Source organism: Anopheles cruzii, chromosome 3 (assembly GCF_943734635.1).
Source record: "Anopheles cruzii chromosome 3, idAnoCruzAS_RS32_06, whole genome shotgun sequence".
Classification (NCBI taxonomy): Eukaryota; Metazoa; Arthropoda; class Insecta; order Diptera; family Culicidae; genus Anopheles; species Anopheles cruzii.
In genome coordinates, this window is record NC_069145.1 from 81,314,402 (window position 1) to 81,329,194 (window position 14,793).

General features: G+C 49.3%; 2 protein-coding genes across 4 annotated transcripts; one reads left to right on the forward strand and one right to left on the reverse strand.

Moving 5' to 3' along the window:
• Positions 1–10,767: 10,767 nt before the first annotated feature.
• Positions 10,768–13,129, reverse strand: LOC128272320 (KIF-binding protein). 2 transcript variants are annotated; one of them, XM_053010106.1, is made up of 3 exons: positions 13,011–13,129; positions 11,499–12,803; positions 10,768–11,430 (listed from the first exon to the last, which is right to left on the reverse strand). In XM_053010106.1, exons 1-3 carry the CDS (start codon positions 13,061–13,063, stop codon positions 10,965–10,967), a joined length of 1,824 nt encoding a protein of 607 aa, XP_052866066.1. In that variant the 5' UTR covers positions 13,064–13,129; the 3' UTR covers positions 10,768–10,964. The 2 variants fall into 2 exon arrangements, with proteins under 2 accessions (XP_052866066.1, XP_052866067.1); XM_053010107.1 differs by lacking the exon at positions 13,011–13,129 and having other exon boundaries at positions 11,499–12,820.
• A 210-nt stretch (positions 13,130–13,339) lies between these two features.
• LOC128275512 (cytochrome c-2) lies at positions 13,340–14,793 on the forward strand. 2 transcript variants are annotated; one of them, XM_053014038.1, is made up of 2 exons: positions 13,340–13,476; positions 14,193–14,793. In XM_053014038.1, exon 2 carries the CDS (start codon positions 14,215–14,217, stop codon positions 14,539–14,541), a length of 327 nt encoding a protein of 108 aa, XP_052869998.1. In that variant the 5' UTR covers positions 13,340–13,476; positions 14,193–14,214; the 3' UTR covers positions 14,542–14,793. The 2 variants fall into 2 exon arrangements, with proteins under 2 accessions (XP_052869998.1, XP_052869997.1); XM_053014037.1 differs by lacking the exon at positions 13,340–13,476 and adding an exon at positions 13,509–13,665.

Consider the following 14,793-nt stretch of genomic DNA (forward strand, 5'->3'; position numbering starts at 1 on the left):
CTTCGGGTCGGAACCGAGCGGCTCGATGCGATAAAAACGATCAAAATATTCATAAGTCAGTCAGGCTCTTCACTGACGCGCCATCGTAAGTCCAATTCAGAAGCCATCTCCCCACGGGGTCTCTGTCGGCGAGTGGGGCGGGAGAGAAAAGATCATAAACTATGTCGAACGACCATACTCGGGGACGACGACGACGGGACCCTGTTCTCCGTCTTCACTTTCTTTCGCTGCACAGATTCCCATCCGCTGGCTGCGGGGCGCGGAGCCTGTTCCGCTGAAGCTGGGCTGGGCGCGCATATGGCACGGACATGGTCGACATTTTATGCCACCCGTCCCGGGGACCGATCGTTTCCCTGTTTGCTGGCATCGGCAGCCTCTCGAGCCAGAAACGAAACACACACGCACTAAGCGGTCGCCGGGATAAGCCCGGATCAATGATGGATTTATGCTAAAAGGCTAAACGATCCGTCCACCGGAAGTGGAGGAAGAAACACTGAACGAAACGCACGATTTGTGTCGCTCTTGGGCGCTCCATTCTGAAGAGGACATTTAACAGACGGCCAACCAAAAGTCGGTCTGTTCCGGTCCGGAGTGGAGAGGTTTCGTATCGATTTAGAAGCACTGGGGTGCAGCGCTTATACACAAAACTAAGGAACCGGTCCCAAATCCACTGTAAAGCATCGTCGAATGTATCGTCGATTACGCAATCTGCCACGACAAGTGTCCAGGAGGCGAACCGGGTACGACAACTGCTTAAGGACAAAATGCATGCCTCACTAAGCCTCAGATTCAACGCTTCAATTATGTAAAACACCCCGAATAACCAGTTTGTGAGATAATTGTGTTTAAGTTGCAGAATCATTCGTGGTCCAGGCGCGTTGCGACAGATAATCGGGTGATGAGGCGTACCAAACGGACAGAACTCCCAATTGCGCTGGTCGACCCTCAATTAACACATGTTGTTGACAGAAAGCGAAAGCCGGGGCGCAATCAGTGCTTATCAAGGTTCTGCTGCGGTACCTCCCTGCGGTTGGCCGTTCGAACATTAATTTAATCCACGAACGATGGCGAGGGCGCTTATCATGTGTCACTAAAACATGCAAAGCAATGCAACGAATAATTATTCACGAAAAATTGATAGCAAAACACATCCTGCGGAACTCAGTTGCGGGGAGCACGCGGTCGGCGAGCCTTTGCCATCGACTAGGCTAGAAATTGGCTCGTTCCGTGCCTAGTTAACGAGAACTCAGTCCTGACCTTCCGCCGGCAAACGACGTGCCGCACGGACGCAGTTTGGGCTTACGCGAGTAGCAGACAAAATAAGAACTTCATATTTTGCTCCTCCGTTTCGTAACACACGGAACGCGCGGCTCGTTAGTGGTGCATGGCACGCAATGTTGTGGCCCTTTTATTTTTCAAAACAAAAAATATGCTATTTTAGTTACGATCGTGCACGATTTCTTCACAACCACCGGTCCCCAAATTAGCCGCACTCGGATGCTAGTTAATGTGGCGAAATGTGGCTTTCCGTCAATCGCTTCCCGGCTGCAGTCCTCGGTGGCGCACTTCACCGGGGCCATATGCCCCGTCCGGGCTAATGAGAGCGAAGCCCGCAGCTTGGTTTGCCCTTCTGGGCCCCGCCACCACGTTGATTCAATTTCCTACTCCGTGGGGAGTAGCACTTCACACCAGGCTTTAGGCTTTTACCACACAAATTAGTGAACCGAAATCTGAAATATGGCTCGGTCGGGTGTCACTTTCCACGGCATGGTTCCTACCGCGCCCGCCTTCAAGCCTGAGACGTCAATAAGTGGTCGGAACGGTTGAATCGGTTTCGAACGGAACACACGCGAACGGAGCACCGTTTGGTCCGTTTCTGGTGGTGTGTCACGCAAATTAGCACACTTGCGGCAGCGACTGAGTATCCGGCCATTCCTCGGCAGCCGTCTCAAGTGGATGAAGTGAAGCGTGCGGGCAAAAGGGCGTCTGCCGCCATACGTTGACCCCGCGACTTGAAAGGGACACTTCGCGGTTCGGTTTCCGAGTGTTTCGTGGGACGGAAGTGGACGATTTTAGTATCAAAAGGCCGACCAAAGGGTGTCGGGCACCATCAGATGGAGAAACTAGTTTCTAGTCTCCGAACCATCCGCCGTCTACCGTCTTCATTAAGTGGGCTGGAAATCGTCCGCGCCGGAAGCATCGATAGATGGGGCGAAAACTATTGGATTGACCCGTTTTCTACCCATCCGAACGCTTTCGTTACGCCCATCCGGATTGTCCGGCATTTCGGTGAAAACGAAACTTCCGCGATTATCAGACCAGCGGACGGTTCCGAAATGCCGCCCCAGCTAATCAATTATTCAGCCAGCTACCAGCGAAAAAACTTGACCCACAAAGCATGTGACAGAGAGAGACAAATGCTCCGCGCGCCGTGCTCCAAGGCGTCGTCGATGTTGTTGTGACTTGTTGACAACTTCCGCTTTTTCACGGTTCATCGGATTTTTGAACGCTGAATTATCCTATCAGCGCCGCGTGGTTCGCTCCGCGCTCTGTGAGAGAGTGATAAGAAGTCGAAACATAAACCACAAGCGGCCACCAGTGTCCAGTCAGTCGCGGTGATCGTCCGCTATCGCTCGGGATGCAGCATCCCCAGATTAACAACGGGTTATCAGCCTTTGGGCGGCATGTGCGTGCGAATGTTGTCTGCGTCTCTATCTCTCCGTATGCAGCCTCGTCGCGAGGCGCGAGTCGCCGGAACCGCGACGAAAATGCCCCAGCCCCCCTGACGGCGGAAGACGGAAAAGCGATTATTGATTTTCGGAGGGGCAATGTAATTATGCTCCGCTGGCTGGCCCATTCCGGACCGCGTGGTGCGTGGCCAGACGCGATGGGGCGTCCAAATTGAAATTTGGCACTAAAGAAAAATCGGCGGACGATCCGCGGCTGAGCTTCTTCCTTCTTGCCCGGATGATTAAATAACTTTTGGTCAAACACCGGAACGGCCGCCGATGATCAAGTGTGTGTTGGTTGGCTCGATCCATCAATATTTCAATTACACTACCGAATGCCTAAAACAATGCAAAGTTCCATTACCTTCGATCGGTCTTGCTCGACTGGTCTGGCCTCACGCACTTCTAGTTCACCACCGAAACACACACCTTGGCATCCTTTGGCACCACTCGCGCACTCTCACCTCGCTCTGTGGCGAACCTTTTTTTCAGAAGCCACTTGGCTTGGCCAAATCAAAGTTGTCCTTCGATTTCGAACAGCATCACATCGGTGGCCCGTCTGGCGACTGATACCGACACCCGGCACACGAACACATTCCGGCACGCGCAGCCCGCCGAACCCGGGAGCCCGGATTGGTTTCACTTACACTTTTCTGCGACATCGAATCGGCCCGGATACCCACTTTCGTCGGCTATCGGGCGACAGGTTCACCGCTCGAAGGTTACTTTCTTTCAGGACGGCGCGCAGGGACGAAAATGTTAACCCTCCGGACCCGGACACACCGTGGACACAAATTGCGTTAAACCAACCTGTTGCCCCTGCTGCTCTGGCCTCACGTATCCGCTGACAGGTTGTCGCCTGTTGCACTCCGCGACCGTTGCACCGTTTCTGTTGACGATAACTGAAGAGTATGACACACTCTGCACGTTTTGACGATCCAAGAACCGTGCCACACACAAAAATATGGACGGAATGGCGTACACACACGCAGAACGTCCGCAAGCCTTTCGCGCCAAACCCTACGCAAGCAACGTGCTCACTCCTACGCTGTTGTTCGAAAACTGACTTTTCGCGCTGAGATTTCTCCATTTCTTGGCCATTGCGGCTCTCTCGCTGCGGCTCTTTAACACATCGTTCAATAAGTCCCGAGACTAGCGTAGAAATGGCGCCTATAATGCCATTTATTTAAAAATGCCATATATTTATGCCATTTACGTTCGGAAGTACCAACCTTCAGATGAGGTGTGTCAAAATTTGGTGTAATTCGAAGCATAACCAAGAAAGCTACAGTGGTTAAAGTGACGCTACTTTTGCAATCCTGAAAAAATGGACCAAAACGAGTATCGTGTGTTGATAAAACACTGTTTTCTAATGGGAAAAAACACTGTTCAAACTCAGCAATGGCTTGAAAAACGTCATTCGGACTCTACTCCGTCGAAACCAACCATTTGTCGGTGACTTCTATGCGGTCGTGCTGATAAAAATGATGCGGAACGTTCGGGTCGGCCAAATGAGGCAGTAACTCCCGAAAACATCAAGCAAGTATTGAAAATCGTGATGGGTGACCGCAAAATGAAAGTGCACGAGATAGCTAAGATGATGAACAATCAACTGGTACTATTTTGCATTTACTATTTTGCACCAAAAATTGGCTATGAAAAAGGGGTTTTCCACATGGGTGCCGCATTTGCTCACAATGGAACAAAAGCCACCATGGACAATTCTATCAAAACGATGACCAAATTCAACGAATTAGGCTTCCAACTGCTTCCTCATCCTCCGTACTCGCCGGATCTGGCCCCCAGCGACTACTGGCTCTTTACGGATCTCAAAAAGATGCTCCAGGGAAAAAGATATGGCTCGAATGAGGAGGTGTCATCTGCTACTGAGGCTCATTTTGAGTCAAAAAACAAATCGTGCTACAAACATGGAATTGAAAAAATAGATAAGTGTGGAATGGTTGTATTACACTTTGTTTTTGCCGATAAAATGTTGTTTTCATTGTTAGTCTCGGGACTTATTGAACGATGTGTTACAACCCGCTGTTCGCTCACTCCGATGGTGGCGCGGAAGAGAAGCGAATTTTCAGCCCTTATTTGGTTCGCTCAGCTGGCCGAATTGCCTTATTCCAACAACAAAAAAGTGTGTGTGTCCGCGATCGAGCCCCCGGCGGAAAAATGGTCTCACGCACTTGCTCTCTCGTTCGATGGACGGAGACTCTCTCTCCCGGACTCTGGCGGAATTTGAAGATTCAACGGTCCGTCGGTTGGAATGCACGATGCGTTTGGTCGTTTTGAGATTGTGCAGCATCGATTTTTTTTTGCCTCGGTTACCGTCGCCCAACGGAAAAAGGACGATTAAAGGGTGGACCTGTTAAAAATTGGTCAAACAAAAAAAAATGTAAATCAGTCAAACATGTTTTTAAAATCTCAAGTAATGTTTCTTTTGAATGTTTACCCCTTTCTAATGTTTTACCCCTTTCATCAACTGTTGCACCGTTTTCTTGCTCGCTTGGTGCAGAACGCCAGTTTTTTTAAATTCCATCTCACTGACAACTGTTTTACGAGTCTTCTTGAGGTTCCGGTTGATGATGGCCCAATATTTTTCGATCGAGCGGAGTTTTGGCGTGTGTGGAGGGTTCATGTCTTTGGGCACCACTTGGACGTTGTTTGCGGCATACCACTCCATGGGCTTTTCCCATAATTACAAGATGCCCAATCCAGCCAAAACAGAAAAGAACCTTTGTACTTTTTTAGGAAAGGCAACAGACGTTTATTTAATCACTCTCGGACATAAATTTGATGGTCCCGATCGCGATGAAAATGCCAATTTTTAAACCATAGAAACAGAAAGCCCGCATACGGGATATTGCTTGGCGAATTTCAACAGCTTTATGTTCTAGTAAATATTCCCTACCCTTCCTCTTTCAGTTGCCGTATAGTACTCCTATCCAGGAAGCTGTTTAAAGTTTGCCTTGTCGTAGGTTTCATCATCCTGCACTACGCAGAAAATTTCGTTAACATAACTATGCACAGATTCCGCGATGTTTTTCTGGCCAACATGATTTGCTTGTCGCCACGATTTGGAGTCACTACTTTCTTCTAGAATGCTAGACTAGCTCGTATTTTAGTTCATCGCTCGGTTGAAGACGATACTTCCAGCTTGCTTGCGACATATCAGAGGTTCCGCTTGAATCAACCGATCACTCTTTTCGTTGTTTTTGCGGTCTCCTGGTTCTGATTTCCACCTGATCCAGTCTTTCTGACTGTCGTTAAACGTTCTCCGAATACTTTTAGTACATTGGTGACCGTTGATTTGGTCACATTAAACAATTTCGCTAACTTGGCGTGCGAGTAGTTCGGATTTTCGCCCTGACGGTGCAAAATTTTTAAACGATGTTCCTCTTGTTTCGACGCCATTTCCACAAATGAAAGGCAAATGCCAAAACCAAATAATACGTATTATTCTACACAAAAATATCTTTAAAATGAGAGGTGTACAGGATTTTTTGATGCACTATGAAAAATACTGCGTCAAGTTGAAGTTGACCAATTTTTGACAGGCCCACCCTTTACACAGGAATCAATGATGACGCACTCTTAACTCTGTTCGTGTTCTAGACACACCTCTTTGGCAAATTATGAATGAAATTAGCTCCAGCCGACCGAAGAGCTTGCGTGCCGTGTTGGAGTTTGTTTACAATTCTCTCACCGAGCCGAAAGAAGAAGAAGATCTCAACATCAATCATACCGAACCGAGGGCTCGACGCAAAATGCGTCTTCAGCGTGTCGGGTAGATTGCGCCAGGGAATACATTAGTTACGCGACAGTTTCGCGCACGCGCTCCCCGACACGTGGAATTCTCATGCGCCCCTTGTTTGTACCTGTCTTACCTTGGCGTGAAAGGATGGCGTTCTCGCTTCGTGCCGCGTGCTCATGCTACTTGTCCAATATAGTTGTGGAGCACGAAATGTGGGGTTCCCAATGAAGCAGTGAGTTTTGGAAACAAATCACTCGCAGCGAACTGAAGCGCGATTCATGAACGTGGCACGGGGCGATCATTATGATCTAGCGCTGCTTGAGCCCTCGAACGTTATCCGCCGGGTTGATTTGATGAGTACCGAGCATGCGCACGGCCGAAGAGCCGAGTGTTATGTACGATGGATGGTGTGGTTTATGCAACCAAATTAGGCGGCTGGAGAAATGACCCGTAGCATTGGAAAGCGGTTGGCGGTTTATATGCAGCAGCCACCGGCCGGGCGGTACATTTAATGAAACGATCGCGCGAGTTAATTACGCCCGATGGGGGCGTTGGCGTTGCCGAAACGGAAACGATGCGCCGCCACCATTCCGAGACTCTGCATTTAATGGTGCTTCGCGAGTGGAAAACTCCATCACCAAATAAAAAACGGTTGTCGTCCTCCGGGGGCGATTACAGTTTCGTTCACGAGCGTTACATTTCGCGCTCGAGTGAAAATGGCGGTGAAATTTTCCAGCATCATAAAACGGCGCCGCCGATTGCGCAATACGTGTGAAGATACAGAATTGCTTCGATTATCAGTGACACCACCTTGCGCGGTGCATCGGAACTGCATTTGATTTTCATTTGGCAGCTGGACCCCCTCCTGGCGATCTCGTATTTCAGTTTTCCAATTCAAATGAAAAATGCACAAATTGTTCGGAGCGACAGATAGATCGTTTTTTTGCGGAAGAACAAAAAATCCGTCTGACTTCCCCTAAAATAAGTGACAAATATCTGGGTGTTAAAAAAGTGGCACAGCCGTTAGAACCGCTTCCATCATTTATTTCCGCATCCCATTTCGTCACAAGTGACATACTCGCGCTGGCAAGGCAATAAAAAAGTGAGCGCTTCCAACGCAATTCACGAAAAAAAGAACTGGCCCGACGAAAAACCGTATGACATCTTTCATCAAGTTATGATTTTCTGATGAACTGAATTTCGGTGGCATTTTTCCTTTTTTTCCTCCGCCGTTTCGACCACTTGCGACACTTTTTAGGGCCCGTCGTCCTAGCGTCCCCGTGCCGTATGTCGTTGGTACGATCAAAATATTGTCGCATCCCATCCCGCGTCGATCATCCCTCGTCATTTTCGTCCCTTGTACCCCTCCGGCCGTACCTGTGAGTACCGCGCAGACTGGCAGACATAACCAACCGATAGTTCGGTGCGGAAATGGGCGATAATGAAAACTGGGACAACGGGACAGATAAACATCTGTCGCGATTCTTCCGTGCGTTCCGCGTACCTGCGTGTGTGGCACACGCATCGCGGACGATGCGGAGTTCCCGGTTTTTCGGTGTGCGATTCCGATGGTCACGTGACGGGCTCGATAACCGGATATAGCTAGAGACGTGTGCCACGACCATTTGCTTCACGCACTTCGCTGAGAGAGAGCAAACAGAATGAAAACAAAGTCTTCGGCTAGAAACGCAGAACTGTGCCACACTAGAGCGTGAACGTGGCGCAGAACGGGGAATTGTGAATGGGAGTAAGGCACATAAATCATAACTCGTACAATAAATTGCTACGTCCGCCGCTTCGCCAATTCCCGAGCGTGAACGACCCCGGGCACGCTAGCAAATAAGAGTAATTTCGAAATGGGCCAACAGACACACTGTCCCGGCCCGACAACGCAGCTAATCAACCGGAGCATGTCGCGGGACATTGCACCCCCCGTGGGACGCCGGAACAAACCGAAAGAGACTGGAGACTCAAAGCTATTTTTCAAACATACTATATTTGGTTTTATTTCGATCAGAAGACCTTAGAGGAAATTGCTTAACAATGTAGTAAATTCTCAAATATGGTGTTACTTTTACTCTGGGTCGGCTAGGAGTGGATCGGAAGGGAAAACAGTTATCGCCACCGCGGGCGGGCTAATCCGGGCCACCATACTTGGCTAACTTCAAAAGTGATTATGCTCCCCATAGACCTGCCTGCCTGCGTTCCCAACACTTTGAGTGTGTTGCGTATGCGATGCGATTATTGGTTGTTAGTTATCGGTATTGGGCTCTGTTTATGAAGGTTTAGAGGTTCCGTTTAGTGTCGCGCGGACCGATTGTGTGTAGGTACAGTTTCGGGCGTACTATGTACTTATTGGGGCTCTCCCTCGCGACACAGCGGCGCAGCGATGGCGTGGTTAATAACTCCACGGATATGATATGAAGCTTTTCTTTAACTGGCGCACGAACTGGGGGGTCTCGCGTTTCGTGCTCACGCAATTCGTTCGTTGACGTTCGCTTTGTCCCACACGCTCCATAATTGGCCGTGAGGGCCACGGGCCCCGGACCCGATCGAAAGGCAAATGAACGAAGCACGTGACACGAAGCGTGAATCCGATGCCTACTAACTACGGGAATGAAAATTTACAAAACAAGCTCTTCCATCCGTGCGCTACTCGTGTCTTTTTGGTAGTATTTTAACCAAATCTATGAAATCCGATTAGCGAAAAGGGGGGGGAGGAAAACCCGGTGCATGCGGCATGGCGTTTAGCAGCCCTGCTTCATCATTAGGTTGGCAAAACGGAACACCTTCAGCCAGCTGAAATAACCGGAGAAGCCTCTCTCCCGGATCGACTCGACGGTGGCGACCACCGCCGCCTGCACGCTGGATGGGCCACCGCCCCCCGGGGCCGGAGTTTCCGTGTTCGCGGTTTGCTGGTGCTTCGGTGTCCCCGCGTTGCTATCGCTCGTTTTATCTGCGGATATTTTGGGCGATGTCATTCTGTCAGCTCCTTGCTGTTGCTGCCGAGGGTGAACCGGAAGTGGGCAGGAAGCCTTCGTGTCCTTTTGTTTGTTTTGTTTTGGATTATGTAAACCACGCGAAGCGACTGGAAGAGGCACACGCAAGAAAGAGAATATCAATCAATAAAATGCTCCTGGTTCGCCGTTACTCCCACTGTCCCCGCTAGAAAATCAATAAAAAAATATTAGCATCACCGGAAACAATCACGAACCGATGGAACGAAAGTGTTACAGCTCGGCCCGTACCATTAGCCAGAACACACAGAAAAAACTGCCCTTATCCCAACATGGACGGAACTTATCCCCCTGGCGACGATGGGTTTGTTGTGTTTTTGGTTGGTCGTGCACTTACACACTTATGTAACGCAATGCCGTCCCTGCGCAGGGCGCGTATGTACCGTGGCCGTTGTTTAGATAAGACTGGATAGCTGGTGTACGGCACTAGTTTGTCCCGCTTTTTGTGGCCTTCTACACTCCCTTTTGATTCGAACTAACATAGAGTTGTGCAATCCACTCCACCAGCCGTAGCAAACGTGACACAGGTTGGTCAGGAACGATTCTTACCAGCAAAACGGTTCCAGCAGAAAACCAACCCGTCGGTAGAAGTGGATCTGTTCCAAAAGCGGTCTCCTCTGGACGTTGTTGGTGGCAACTCGAACACTACTGCCGAACAGCGGATATGGTCACCGTGCAACACCAAGAACACGCACGCACGCTAGTAGTGTCCGGAGAGTGACTCGGAGAGCAGCAAAAAGAGCGCAAGACACCGAGCACTATAGGGACAGAAGCGTGAGTTTCACGCGGAACGCGTAAGAAAGTGAGAGAGGTCAAGGTTCCGAGCGTCCCCCATCAACACTAGCCCGGTTGCGCTAGTCCGCCAGGCCGTGTAAGGCCTGTTACATCGTTCGAAAAAGGAAAACAAACCCTTGCACCGTGGTTTGGCATGTTTTTATCCCGTCCTCCTGGGTCGCGCAAAAGTGCGCGCCTGCGTACCACGTGCGCGTGCCCTTCGTGGCTCCATTGATTCCGCTCGAATACGGCGAGAATCTCAGAGCGCGAGCGAACACGGGAGCAGAACGTTTGGGTTCTCTTTTTCTTCTTTTACCGTGCATCAAGTTGAACTTGCACTGCAAACAAGTGTGTTCTATAAATATACGGCCAGCTCCAGCTGATCGAGGACGAGACGCTGACGCCGATCCAATAACTGGCTTGTCTCTACGCACTCTACATGAACCAATCGTCGAGGCCGCCCTTTGATGCTGTGAACAGAAGCACTTTTATTGAATTGCGATTAAATTGAAGCCCATCGGTCGTTGCATCAACTGCCCATGGACTCTGTGTGACCTCTCTAGTGGTCATGTGTTACATTCTATGCTCTTGAATAAGTTAATGAAGGAGGTGATTGTTTGATCACTTCTCCAACCGATACGCTACTTAGGATGACCATTTACGGGAACATTTAACGGCCCTAATTTATGCGGCCGCAATCTCTCCTTTCAGTTTGTCTATTTTCAGCGGCAGCAAGCTTATCATCTCCTTGCAGACACTCAGTTCTTCCCGGAACAGCGGCTTCGTGCGCTCATCCTGGCAACACGCGACGAAACGACCGTAAAATAGGAGACTATTTTCGGTATGCTCCAGCTTGAGGCGCTTATCGGGCGTAATGATTCGGTAGTACAGCCGCCCGATGTGGAAGAATGCGTACATAATCGGTTGCAGTTCGTCCGCTTCCACGTTGCCGGGCAGCTCCAGCGTTTCCATGGAAATTTTGTAAGATTTGATGAATTTCTTAAAGTTTTTAATACTCTTCTCGCACAGATTGTTGATTTTGTTTAACGCGTGCGGCGAAGGCCGATCGGTTGACTGAAGATCTTCCAGCTGGGATAGTTTAATGTTCAACATGTTGGAATACGTCAATCCGAGCTCGTACCAGGCTTCCCTAAAACGAAACAGATAGGCCACGTCACTCATCACATTCCCCGTGAAAGCCTTTGCCCACCCTAGTACCTGCAAATAGTTTGATAGTATGTGGCGTTCAGTACGTCGACGATTTCCTCCAGCGGATCCGCACTTCGCTTGAGCAGTTTGCACTCGTTGCCGTCATCTTCCTCGAAGAATGCGAGGTGTTTGTAGAGAGAGGCAACATCCTGCAAGATTTTGGCGTACTGCGACGCTTCCGTTTCCTTCGTGTAGTACTCCTTGGCTTTGTTGAGCCACGACAGAGAGTTTAGCATCACCAGTTTCGCATCGTCGAACGAGAGACAGAACTCGTCCGTAACCTGGTCCTCGTACGGCGCCAGTTCAAACCCCACAAATCGTTCCATCTTCTTCACAGGGCTGATCGGAGGCTGTTTCGGTGCCTCATCATCATGATCATCATCGTCGTCGGTGCTGATGCGTTCCTTGGAGGCGCTCAGAATGTGCAACCCATACTTGGCCCAGCACCGGCCAATGTCCGCCATCCGATAGCGCAACGTTTCCTCTTTCTCTGCTCGCTCCTCCGCATTGGCAATCTTTTCAATCACCTCCGTCTCGTACCGGTTTAGCATATACGTGCCGGCGGCCAACAGATGTCGGGCTTGGGAAAGGTGGTTACGCGGAAAGTAGAACTGTGACAGTGTGACCGCGTTCAGTGCCCAGTCCACGTGTTCATACTCGTTGTACTCCAGCTGGCGTTTCAGCGTCATGTGGCAGTAGCGGGCCGAGTCGGCCAAGTTGTCCAGGAACCCAAACACCTGCGCCAGATAGTAGAGCGTCAGCGTGTGATTAGATTCCAGCAGCTTGAGCCCTTTTCCTTTCTCCACTTCATCCTTCGTCCCGAACAAATCGTCCATCGTGAGCGGTTCTAGCAGCAGTTCTTTTGCTTCCGCATACAGATCCTTGGCTTGGTTGAGGTGCTGTTCGGAATCCTTAAAGTTGGAATTGTTGCAGCTCATGATGCCGAGCTGGTTGAGGATTTCAATGTGCACGTTTAAAGCCGGTTCCTTGCCGCGATCCGTTTCAATCAGCAGGAGCGCCTCCTTCAACAGTGTCTCTCCGTGCGGTTCCTCGACGAACACGGTAATCTTGGCGATGTCCTTTATGATGTTCGCGTGAATGCATCGCACCGTTGTGGCGGCTTCCGTCGTGGGGTCCAGCTTTTCGGTCAATGTTTTCACCTTTCGCAGCGCCCCATTCAACACATCTCGAGCAACGTAATGCGAGCGGAATGGTTCCGTCGGAGGATCATTTTTGCTCTCCTCGTCAATTAGCCGATGCGCTTTTTCGTAGTCTTCCTTTATGTCCGATAAGTTTTCTTTTGCGAATTTCATTCTGGAAAAAGAACTACGGCAATTGCACGCACTTTTCAGCTGGAAAGATTGCAAAAAGAAACAAACATCGATCGTTTGTTTTGACTCATTTGACAGATGGCCGAACGAATCGCGGGCGGCGAAAAGTGTTTTTAAATCGATCGTTAATTATTATCTTCCAATACAGGAAAATTATGACTGGTTTATGAAAGAATTCAAATTTACTTACATGTTTCTCAGAGCAAAGTATAGAAGGTTTTTATGATTGAAAGTGGATGACATTTGCTCATGACGCTACCGAAAAAGGAACCGGCCGCATCTCTAACTGGGGAGCCACACGGAGCGAAACTGTAATATAACGTAACCAAATTTGACACTTAATCGGTAAGCATGTGTCAATATAATAAACATTTATAGTTAAAATTTAAAAAATCTTCACAAATTAGAACTTTTGACACATGCTTACCTATTAAGTGTCAAATTTGGTTACGTTATATTATAGTTTCGCTCCGTGTGGCTCCTAGTAACGGCCGCCTTCAACGTAACGTAGCCTAGTAACGGCTAACGTCAGCCGCACGTGTCGCAGAATCGATTCGCTGTCAGAACCTCGTTTTGTGATTTTCCGAAGTTCGTGGCGACAAAACACTCACGTTTGCGAAGCTCTCGCTGGGTTAGAAAATTTTCCTTTGCTCACCGTAAGTATCTGCGTATTTATAGAACACGTGCAAAAGCGATACAAAAGGAAAATGGTTCGATTGTTTTGATACGGTCGAGTGAGTTTTATTGGGTGTCTCGAAGCGATCTACCGCCGACCGAATCATTAGTGCTCGGACCGCGTTGCTTGGCGTTTCTAGAAAAAGGAAATTTGCGTGATAAAAAGAAAGGTACGCACGCCGTCGTTTGGGTTCACGCCGAGATTCCTCAGCACCGTTGTGAAATGGTCGCGAAGTGGTTTTTTTTTTCCTTTTCGGTGACCTAGTTGTTCGAGCATTGCAGCCGATTGCGGTTTTTTTTGCAAATTACGTAACACTGGTGATGCTTCCCGCGTGAACACTCTTTCCGTAGTATGCTGCGATGTTGCTAAGCTTGGAGATAAGATTTGCTCAAGCCCTTGAACGCTTAGATCGCGACCCTAGCGACAAGGTCACTAGGTTGATGAAAAAAGGCTTACAATTACATCACGTATGAAAGGTCATTACGTCACGACACAGTCTGGTCGGATCCTGATGGGAAGGAAATTGACCTTGTTCTGCGTTTGTGTGCAAAATTGTGCACGCTTCCATAGGATTAGGTGATAATGGACAAATCCTTTTGTGCCCCCCCTGATTAGAGTGCTTTTGTCGTTGCATAATGTGAGGCCAACGGGCGATGTTCACGTGATTTATTCTCTGTTTCCTGTTGTCCTCCACAGCCAAATCCACCCGTGATTCAGAATGGGCGTTCCAGCTGGTGATGTTGAGAAGGGCAAGAAGCTGTTCGTGCAGCGTTGCGCTCAGTGCCACACCGTTGAGGCCGGTGGCAAGCACAAGGTGGGCCCGAACCTGCACGGCATTATGGGCCGCAAGACTGGCCAGGCAGCTGGATTCACCTACACCGACGCCAACAAGGCCAAGGGCATCACCTGGAACGAAGACACCCTGTTCGAGTATCTGGAAAACCCGAAGAAGTACATCCCTGGCACGAAGATGGTGTTCGCCGGTCTGAAAAAGCCGCAGGAGCGTGGTGATCTGATCGCCTACCTTAAGTCTGCCACCAAGTAAGCGGACCGTGAGGTTCGGTGTTCCAAACTCAGCCAAACCAGCAGCAGATACACCCCAAAAAGTGGCGCGCTACGTAACAATCAGCGTCGCATCATTCGGAACCAAGAAAAAAAAATAGACAAGCCATCAGGCGTTACAGCACAATATCCTTCTCCATCAGGATAGCGTCCCCACCCGATTAGGACAATTTCTATGTAAATCTATTTAATTTAATTTATGCTAGAATTAAAATAGTCGGACAAATTCGAACAA